An 11090-nucleotide genomic window follows, 5' to 3' on the forward strand; every position below is an offset into this window, starting at 1 on the left:
TTTTTTTTTTTTTTTTTTTTATAAAAATTTTCTAAATTTTGGAACAATATGGTCTGATACATTTATACATTTAGAGTACATTTATATACATGTTTAAGCCCAAATGATTTGACATCTAAATATGACTTCCCTACGACCTTAAATCTCCAAATAGCTCTACATCAAATAATTCCTTCTTATTAAATCTCAGCTCTTTGTTCTGAATTAGGGAAAAGAAATAAGTTTCTCTGGGACTCTATAGAGTCCAATGTTATGGATAATAGTGAAAGTTCTCTTTTTTCTTTTTTCATTTATTGCTCCGAATGTTTTCTTTTTTGAGAGAAGTGCTGATCATCACTATATGAGGTTAAATTGAGAGGATAAAACATACTGAGGTCCTGTGTACATTTCCTAAATAATAAAAAAGTAAAGTGGAAGTAATCATGAAGCAACAACAAACCCACCTTTGTTACTGAAGTCGTCTATGAGGACGATCTCAGCCAGATATCTCCTGGGCGTCCTCTTGATGACGCTGTGCACGGTCCTCATCAGCGTGGACCAGCCCTCGTTATGGAACACTATGATGACGCTGGAGGTCAGCAGCCGGTCGTCATAGTGCCAGTATTTACACCTGGAGAGGAGAAGCCCATCAAACACAGTCAGACCAAGTCAGGAGGAAGAGCTGCAGGCTGATCGCGCAGACGTCCTTAAAGGAATATCAACTACCTAACTTGGTCCACTATGGACGCCTGAACACAACAATAGTTTAAGATAAATGTTGGAGCAGGAACAGATCTGGATCTACCTGTAAGCACCACTAGGAGGCGCTATGGGAGAGTCAGAAAACTGGGGGGTAGAAATCTGCACAAATTAAAAAAGAATTTTCCTCCCATTTGCTATGAAAAAATAACTTTTTACAATATATTTTATAGAGAAGACAAACAGGATTTGGGTTTTTCCTCTCTGATGATGTAATCAATAATTATCCCACCAAGGCTGGTAGATCGATCTGCTTCTCCTGTTTCTAAGAACGACCTGTAAGAGTCTGGCTTTCTACTTTAAAAATGCTCAAAATAAAACTTAAAACACGTCTGCATGTGATCAGTGACATGATGATGGCTGACATTAAGCCCCGCCCACCCTGCACAGAGAGATTTGATTTATTTTGTCTTGTTCCGATCTTTAAGGGTTTGTTTTAGAGCTTCAATTAACAATTACTCAGCAAATCGTTTAATCTGTTGATTATATTTTCAATTAATCGATTAATAATCTGATAGTAGAAGGTTCCTAAAAGAAGAGTTATAGGAAATTAAACCAGGTGAAGCTAAATCTGTTCCAGGTGAGGAGCTCTGGATAGAACAGATTTGATTGACAGATGACCGTTGATATATGATTGGCTGAATTTAGGTGTTCAGGCTGATGTAGAACTAACTGGCCTGCAGAAGATAACGAAAAAAAAACGCAACAGGTTTTAGGACAGGATTTTATTTTTAAATATACATTTTCTAAATTTTGGGAAAATATGGTCTGATAAAGATTAGATTTATATACATGTTCAAGCCAGAATGATTTGACATTTAAATATGACCTCCCTACGACTTTAATAAATCATAATATATTCAATCATTGTTATTTTCTGTAATTACTTGTGCTGCCTCTATGCCACTAAATGTACTTTTCTTTTCCATTTTTTCTTATGATCCCTTTGAATTGTCTTTGCACTGAAATGTGCTACAGAAATAACCCTGCCTATTTTAAAGTTAACACTAAGTTTTTCTTTTTAATTAATTAGCAATAATCTAAGAAAAAAAATCTTCATAAAAAAGTGATTGTGTATTGGACGGAACTCAATGGGAAAGGAAAGGATTCTGATTTCGACCGTTGCGTATATTAGCTACGACATATGAATCAAGATGCTATGACCAAAAAATTTGATTGACAGATGACCGTTGATATATGATGAATTTAGGTGTTCAGGCTGACGTAGAACTAACTGGCCTGCAGAAGATAACGGGAACCCCCCCCCCACAGATTTTAAGACTGAATTTTTCTTTTAAATAGAAATGTTCTAACTTTTGCCACAATATCTTCTGATAAAGAGTACATTTATATACATGTTAAAGCCAGAATTATTTGACATTTAAATAGGATTTCCCTCAGACTTTAACAGAGGTGTGAGGAAATGTGATATTAAGGACGCAGCAGGGTGTTCCCAGAAACATTTAAAAACTAAACCTCACAAAATCCAAAGGATGGAAAAGGTGTGACTCTCTTTGTTCAGTAAATCTCTTCTACTCAACCATGAATAACACTGTTTGTGACGCCACTACAGATATTTCTGAGTTGACCCATGGCATAGGCGAGGGCTGGAATTTGAAGCATTCTGTACTCATTTATTCTTTAAATTAGTCCTTCATTTGAGGACAAAAACCTTTCAGAAAATTATGACGACAAAGATTAAACGATTCAAGAATTACAGGAACTTCAGGTACGTCAGCAGAGCCCTGCAGTCACTGATGCTTCACTTTCAGTTGGATCTGAGACACACCTTTGTTGGCGTGGAGCCGACTCCTGCCTGTAGGCAGTTTTTCCACCATTGCTCCAGCAGTTTACGCCTACCAAGCTGTGGATGAACCATATTAACCTGTAGACGACTGTATCGCTCGTCACTGATGCTGTTTTTGACCTAACCAACTTGGTCCACCTGCCTCAGACCCAGAAGGTGAAACATGATGGTTCTGCTGGGGAACACCGAGGGTTATATGTTATAAAAAAAAAAAATAAAAAAAAACAGGCTTTGAGCTGCATCTCCAAAGAAACAGCACAGCAGGAGGATTGGGTATTTTACGCAGATTCCTAACCTGATTTAGTCTCCAACTGAAGCCATTTAATCTCCTTTAATCTCTGTCTCCTTTCCATTTCATACCCATGTTACTAACCATCTAATGTTTGCTTTTTCACTTTAATTTGAAGATGATTCATAAACACCTTTACTCCTTTAATGTTGTATTTTAAGTTTTTATCTACTTCCTGTTTCCTTTCTTTGCATTTCTTGCATTGAAGAAATTAGCTAAATATAATTTAGCATATATCCTACTTAGCTAGCTAAAGGGCTTATTACGGTTGAGGTACGTAAATTGAGCCACCACCTAACCGCGTCTGCAGCATTTATACGTATTTATGTTCAGCACAAGCAGCAAGCTGACAGCACCACACTACAGGAGGAAGTAGAAAAAACAGCCTGTTACATTAACAAAGCCTCTTTGTGCTGTTCAAGACCAACAGTCATTGCTTTCCTGGAGTTTTTCCAATATCTATGATATTTATGGGCTAAAATCACAGGATGTCTTCAGATGTTTACATTTGCGAACCTTCGCCAGCAGGAGCTGCTGCTCGCTCACCATGTTTCCTGGAAGCCCAAAATGACGCAATTTTAATTAAACCCGGAGAAACAAAAACTTTCCCACTTGTTTAGAACTGGATACAACAGACTGAGAGATGTTTTTTTTTTTTTATCTTAAAGGCACAGTGTGCAACTTTTGGCCACTAGGGGTGCTAGACCTGTAACTGCCTGTTTTTTCCTTCAACTAAACAGTGAAAATAATAAAGATTTACGGCTTTATACCAGGAGCAAAGGGTTAACTTACCAGTCTAATAATAAAGTTGCCTACAGCCTCCTCTGTTCCTTCTGTCTTGCTCTGACTTCCTCTGAGCTCAAGGAGAGCATGCACTATATTATTAATAAATTAATAGTAGCAAAACATGTGGAAATTAATGCTTAATTTAATATGACATATTTAAAAAATCCCCATCAGCATCCAGCATATGTGGGTTTCTGCCCAAATATTTTCTTTTTGTTGTGGATCTTTGTAACAGATATCTAAGATTATAAAAAACTGTTTTGTTTGTTCTCTACCTCCAAACTCAGCATCTCTGCATCCATTCCAGCAATAAGAGGTTTGTTTAGAAGTTGTGAGAGGCGCTCTTGGAAGTTTTGACTCGATTTGCTGAAACTTTTAAGCTTCTCAGTATAAAATAAATATTTTGATGAAGATGAGAAATCTGCTTCCTTGTTTGTAGAAATACCAATAGTTTGCATCCAATCATTTATTTAAACGCAATTAGTTTTAGGGAATATTTAAGAATTAAGCTCTAATTTGTAGTTACCGATCTGTAGTTACTATATTTTTATTCGACAAACCGGATCTTCTTCATGTTCTTTTTCCTGTTATGTGCAATTGCAATTGCAGATCTTGACCTGGCCGGACCGGAGCGCTAAAAATTGCTCCGTATTTTGACGGTGACGTCCTGAGGAGTAGCGGTGGATGTGGGGGGGTCAGTGGGTCGCTCTGTCACTAAAGGCATGTTTTAGAGTCTCTATACTCCAGTTAACGACTAATCAATTACTACATTTGTTGACGGTTATTTCAATAATCGATTAATCTGATTAATTGTGTCAGGCCTAAAGGGTTTTATCTGAATAACTAAAATAATTCTGCTCACCTCCTTGCTGGTAGGTCATTCTCACTGACTGGTTTATTTATATTGGACTAAGCCTCAGTTATAGAAGTGGTTTTAGTTTCAGACCTTTGACCTAAACACCAGCAGATAGCAACAGATAAACAGCTTAAAGGTTGCTATCTGCATGTGCATGAAATAACAGGATAGGAAGGACATAAACAAGGATGGAAAACCTAAAGCAGGATCCTCACACCTCTACAGATCCCAGGAGATGAAAGTGTAAACCGTGTGGAGGTGAGTGTGACGCAGTACTCACTCTTCATGGCGTAAATCATTGATGGTTCTGTCCAGGGAGATCATGTCACTGGCCACCATGTTGAAACCAAACTCCTTAATGGAAGCCTGGACCGAGTCTTTGTACTCCGGACCCAAAACGAAGGGCTTGGCTCCCTCCCCTGGACCCCCAGGGATTCCCTCAGCTTCAGGCTCCTTGGGCTCAAAGTTTCCCAGGATCCCTTTCCTGAGCACGGGGCTGTTGTAGGCGTGCGTCTGAGGTTTGTATGTGACATACTGCTGCTGGATGACCTGCTTCTGGTCCGGCTGCTGCTGCTGCTGCTGCTGGCCCTGAGGGTCGGCTCCTCCTGGAGGAAGCAGACAGAAATCAAAGGATCAGGCTGAGAAGCAACATCTGGATCGATCATTAAACATTGACCTCCCTCCTCTCTTTAATAAATCCTGGTTATTTCTAAAGCTGTGGTTTGTTTATCCTTTTTATTGGTCTCACCATCCTATTTATACTTTAACCAGAGAGAACATCTATAGTTCCCACTCCTACATCGGCGCTAAGCTTTCTGGGTAATTAATAACTGAATCATCATTGATTAACAGGGATGTTTGGCTCTAAGTTGTATCAGTGAATGTTGTCTGGTCTGCTGGCCTGAATCCAAGCCGGATGTCATTCCTGTGGTTATTGCTCCCTCCCATTACTGCTATAACAGTACTGAGCAAACCCAATCTGCCTGGTCTGATTAAAGAATTACAGGACAACCTAAACTCAACCAACCCAGCCCATAAAAATCACAATCTCACTGTAAATGTCCAAAGTCACATTATTTGACATTTTGATTTAAGCACCAGTATCTCACTCTGGGTGCAAACCATAATTTAATGACGATTGACGGCGTAATGCTGGTGTAGAATTTGTTATTTTTTTGCTTTGAAGCTTTGTCTTTTTTCAGTTTTTTTGTAAATAAAGTCTTTCTGTGTCTATTTTCCATAACAACAACATGCGACCAGGATTACATCTCTGCACATGCATACGAATCTGTCAACAAGCTGAAGAACAACTCTACAACCTCAACTGAAGGCAGCTCCTTTGTTTCCTTCCTTTCATTACTGGATGAACTGATGAATACTGATACTGTCCGGCTATTGTCGTCATGGTTACCAAGGTCAGACCGACAATAAGAACCCCATTAGTACGAACGCTTGGAGAATATTACCCTATTTAATCAGGATAAAATGGGTTTTGGTGCCTTTGGTAAAGGCATATAACTTTGGATTAAACCTGATCTTAGAGACTAATTACTGTAGAATCAAGAGAATAAGAACATAGAACCTGTCTGACAACATGAAGTAGGATAAAAGAGCTCAGAAGCAACATATTAATCAAAGGAATAAAGGAAAAACAGTTACTGAAATCTGTCTAAATGTGACAAAGCTTTCAGCCAACTGAGATTAATCTAGAGGCAAAGCAGCAGGAGAGGTGCTGCAGTCAGAACTAGCTTTAGTTAAGCTCAGTCTTCATTCAGGTTCCTGTATTAATGGAGAACAAACATCCAGACATCAGCTCATCAGGCACACATGCAGCCGCACCACAGGCCGACCTCTATATGGCTCAGAGAGGAGAAGGTTTTGGAGTGGCCTAGTTAAAGTCTGGAACTAAACGGGAGTTTATGGATGTGTGGAGTCTCACCATGCTTCAGTCTGATAGAGTTCAGGTCAACCTCCACCCCCTCCACCCGGGGCCAGGGGACCACAGGCTTGAACTGATCCGCCAAGTCCTCTTTGGGGAGGAAACTGTCCCCCTGCTTAGAACGAAACACAACATGGAAAGATGATAAATACAAACAGCCTGGATGAAAACATTTAAACCACGGCCTCGGTTTAGTCTGATCTCTGAGGAAGTGAAAAAGATACAACTTAGGGGCCAGAAGTGGCCCTGAGATAATCAGCAATGGGCCCTAAATCCCCTTAAATGGCATAATGAACAGGCATTCAATAAAATATGACATTTTAAGCACGGTGATGGCAGCATCATGCTTTGGGGATGCTGTTGTTCATGAGGGAAAAAAATTTGGAGCTCAAGCCAATGTGGAGGGAGACACAGGGCTGATACCTGGTTTTAGACCCACATCTGAACCAAAACTGAAAACAAAACGTTGTTTTTTCTCTAGAGAACCAGTTTAGTCTGGTTTGGATATTTTGTTCTCTAAACACACCTTTTTAAAAGCAGGTGCTTCCTAGGCACTCCTTCACAGACAGCTGTGTAGAAGGGTGTGCCTCAAAGGGCTCCTTCTACAAATAACCAGCAGGACTGATGTCAAACAATGATTTCCATGTGAAAAGTGGACGCTGAACAGAAAAGTAAGTTAAGGAAGGTGATGGAAATGTTTTCCCCGGTGTGGATCTGGTTTGGTGAGTGGGTGCGACAAAAATGAAGGAATCTAAAGAGCAGAGCACCAAACGCTCCGTCACCGTCCCTCTGATGGATAATTACAGTTCAAAGCTGAGCCACAGCCTCTCCAAACAAGCCTGACTGATTCAGCCCCCTTCCAGGACTCTTCTGTCTCCACCCTAAACAGGAGCTGGGGCCCAGATGGGCGGAGATGATCTCCTTCATTTATTGATTCTTTCAATAATCGTCAACTAATTTAGTAATCGATTAATCATTAACTGGAGTATAGAGACTCTAAAACCTGCCTTTAGTGACAGAGCGACCCACTTAGAGCAGGAATTATACCAAAACTGTAAACAAATATATAAACATTTTGCATTTAAGATACGGTAAAAAAAAAAAAAAAGTTTAAGTTTGTCAGTCTGCTCTATCTAGAACTCAAGAGTTTTAGTTTCTTGTTCAGGAACCTTTGGCTATCTGATTATGAAATGATTAATAAAAAAAAATTAGCGACAGATTAATCGTTTTGTAAAATAATCGTTAGTTGCAGCCCTACTGTGGATATTCATTGATTGTTGGGAGGCAGAAGTTGGTTCTGTCTCCTTTGGTTTCTGATCCATTTTGTCTGTGAAACCTCCAATCGTCACCTGAATTAAACTGTTTGGTCTATTAAGCATAAAGGCTGCAGATTACCAAGAAAACACCAAAGTCCTTCCAGCTGAGTGGTCATATTACTGCACAGCAGTCTAGCACAAAAACTACATTAGATTAACAGATATTCCATCCAATCTGATCTATAAAATATTTCCAACTAAAGAAATATAATTGATCAGCTCACCAGGAAGAAATTAGGACTAAATATGGGATGAGTTTTCTTCTTATTTAAACATAATCCGTGGTTAATTCATAAATAAAAGGTCAAAGAATCATGGACAATTTTATATTTATTTTAAGAACAATTTAGTATAGCTTGCCACATTAGAGTTCAGTACATCTAATTATTCTCTATTTATGTGTGATATTTATTTTCCTCCTTATATGGAGGTTTAATCCGATAATCTGTCTAACTCAGCACTGCAGCAATGATCTAATGTTTTAAAACATTTCCAGGATTANGCGTATCCAGCTCACCACCAGGTGGTGGTCGGTGGACAGCTCCGCCCCTCTCTTCACCCGAGTGTCCAAGACATGCGGCCGAAGATCAGAAGATACGACTACAAAGTCGATCATCGACCTTCGGCCTAGGGTGTCCTGGTGCCAGGTGCACCGATGGACATCCTTCTGATGGATAATTACAGTTCAAAGCTGAACCACAGCCTCTCCAAACAAGCCTAACTTCTTCAGCCCCCTTCCAGGACTCTTCTGTCTCCACCCTAAACAGGAGCTGGGGCCCAGATGGGCGGAGATGTTCTCCTTTTGGATTAGGGCTGAAACTATTAATCAGAAGAATCGATTATTTAAGTAATTGTCAACTAATTTAGTAATCGATTAATCATTAACTGGAGTATAGAGACTCTTAAACCTGCCTTTAGTGACAGAGCGACCCATTTAGAGCAGGAATTATACCAAAACTGTAAACAAATATATAAACATTTTGCATTTAAGATAAAAAAAAAAATAAGTTTAAGTTTGTCAATCTGCTCTATCTAGAACTCAAGAGTTTTAATTCTTGTTCAGGAACATTTGGCTATCTGATTATGAAATGATTAATAAAAACAAATAATTGACAGATTAATATTTTTTTTTTTAAATAATCGTTAGTTGCAGCCCTACTGTGGATATTCATTGATTGTTGGGAGGCAGAAGTTGGTTCTGTCTCCTTCTGGATCCTGGTTTCTGATCCATTTTGTCTGTGAAACCTCCAATTGTCACCGAATTAAACTGTTTGGTCTATTAAGCATAAAGGCTGCAGATTACCAAGAAAACACCAAAATCCTTCCAGCTGAGTGGTCATATTACTGCACAGCAGTCTAGCACAAAAACTACATTAGATTAACAGATATTCCTTCCAATCTGATCTATAAAACATTTCCAACTATAGAAATATAATTGATCAGCTCACCAGGAAGAAATTAGGACTAAATATGGGGAGTTTTTCTTCTTATTTAATCATAATCCTTGGTTAATTCATAATAATCTTGTTTAATTTTGTTTTGTTTCCTCACTGCCCCCTTCTATAATAAAAGGTCAAAGAATCATGGATAAATTTATATTTATTTAAAAAAAAACAATTTAGTATAGTTTGCTACAGTTTGTTATCGGAGTTCAGTACATCTAATTATCCTCTATTTATGTGTCATATTTATTTTCCTCCTTATATTGAGGTTTATTTCGATAATCTGTCTAACTGAGCACTGCAGCAATAATCTAATGTTTTAAAACATTTCCAGGACTAATTTATTTTCCAAACCAAAGCTGTCAGCTCTAAAGGCCAGCTCACTTCCGCCTGCTGACATGTCCGGATGTGGATCCTGGATTATGGGGATGGATGCTCCTGGAGATCCTACCTGTGATTCCCTCCATCAGGGAGCAACAAATGGACCCCAGCAACAGTGGGAATGCTAATTCAGTCCAGAAAACAACCAGAAACAAGCATCCGGTTTTTCCTGAATCCCTGGTGGTTCAGCTTCTTACCCTTTTAGCGAACGGGTTGTCATCGTTGGGCTTCGGAGACAGAGATGACCAGAGTATCACCAAACCCAGGAAGGTCCCAATGAGCAGTAAACTCCGCAGGAGGAATCCCACCTTTAGCCTCATGCTGGAAGCTTCCTTCTTCTAAAGCTAAGCTAAGCTAAGCTAGCTGCTGCTGGTCCGCGCGCTCTGACTGACTAACCGGTAACCAGCTGCTCTCTTCCTGCTGCTGTAAAGTAAAATAAATATTAGCTCAAAGGGAAAGCCTCCCTCCGCTACTGGTCGGTATAAACAGCAGGGACTGGTTGTGGTGTTCTGGTCTGTCCTGGTGCTCACCCTCACTGTTCCGGTGTAACAACTCTGCCCTCCTCTATGGTTCCTGTTCCTGCCTGATGGAAGGAGGAGGAACAAGGCCAGCAGCACTACAACCACTGCTGGGATGGGAATATCTCTGTCAGGCTGCGGCAGTTCAGGGCCATATTTACCACAGACAGGGGCCACTGGTTCCTCATGGGGACACAATGAAGATCAACACTCAAAAACAGAGCAATAAAGCTTCATTTATTATATTTATTATTAGCCACACAGCCAAGGTTGCAGAGCCCTGATCTATCAGATGAACACTATGATCCTGTCTGTATGCAGCTGACTTAAAGTCGGGGGGAGATTTACCATTAGGCAATACTAGGCAGTGATAATGTTTATTAATTAATTCCCAGACTCTACCAAAGCCTGATTCATCAGTGAGGTCCTGAGGTTGTGAGTTCAATCCCCACTCCCACAGGCTGCCACTATGGGTCTCTGAGCAAAGATCCTTAACCCCACACTGCTCCCCGGGCGCCGCACAATGGCAGCCCACTGCTCCCTAAGGGGATGAGTTAAATGCAGAGGGCTCATTTCATTCCTCTAATACTTGTGACTGTAATGACAATAAAAGCTAGGAAAAAAAGATGAACAGAACATAGCCCATTCTAGATTATACCACCACTAGATGTCGCTGTTATTCTGCAGATTAACCAAACTATGTTGAACATGATTAGCAGTGGTAGGTAGGGTAAAACAACACATTACAACGAAGAACACATTATAGTTTGTAGCTTTCTGTAAATAGCTCTACATTTCCAGCTACAGTCCATGCTTTTCAGTATTCTTTGTTTAATGGAAAACTTTCTATTGTGATTTCAAATAAAAACCTTCACCAAAGCTGGGTTAGAAAACCAGCAACACAGAGGGGCATCTTTAGGTCACCCTGGAAACATCTACAGCTCAGCTAGAGGTTTGTGAGTGATGACAGGGAGGAACATTTTCTGTCCTACCATCACAAATGGTATTGTGCTTTGGT

General features: G+C 39.8%; 1 protein-coding gene across 4 annotated transcripts in view; it reads right to left on the bottom strand.

The window, feature by feature from the left end:
* The window catches only part of galnt7 (polypeptide N-acetylgalactosaminyltransferase 7), a 25761-nt gene extending 15637 nt beyond the window's left edge, over window positions 1–10124 (bottom strand). The window contains exons 1-4 of one of the 4 annotated variants that reach the window (XM_015397808.1): window positions 9752–10124; window positions 6416–6527; window positions 4757–5081; window positions 444–610 (exon numbers count right to left, since the gene is read on the bottom strand). In XM_015397808.1, the coding sequence (XP_015253294.1) occupies window positions 444–610; window positions 4757–5081; window positions 6416–6527; window positions 9752–9874 (727 nt within the window). In that variant the 5' untranslated portion in view covers window positions 9875–10124. Of the gene's footprint in view, window positions 1–443; window positions 611–4756; window positions 5082–6415; window positions 6531–9751 lie in introns of all 4 variants that reach the window. The other 3 variants (XM_015397806.1, XM_015397807.1, XM_015397805.1) reach the window with 3 other exon arrangements.
* Window positions 10125–11090: the final 966 nt, after the last annotated feature.

Source organism: Cyprinodon variegatus, unplaced genomic scaffold, assembly GCF_000732505.1.
Source record: "Cyprinodon variegatus isolate N-32 unplaced genomic scaffold, C_variegatus-1.0 Scaffold887, whole genome shotgun sequence".
In the NCBI taxonomy this organism is placed as follows: Eukaryota; Metazoa; Chordata; class Actinopteri; order Cyprinodontiformes; family Cyprinodontidae; genus Cyprinodon; species Cyprinodon variegatus.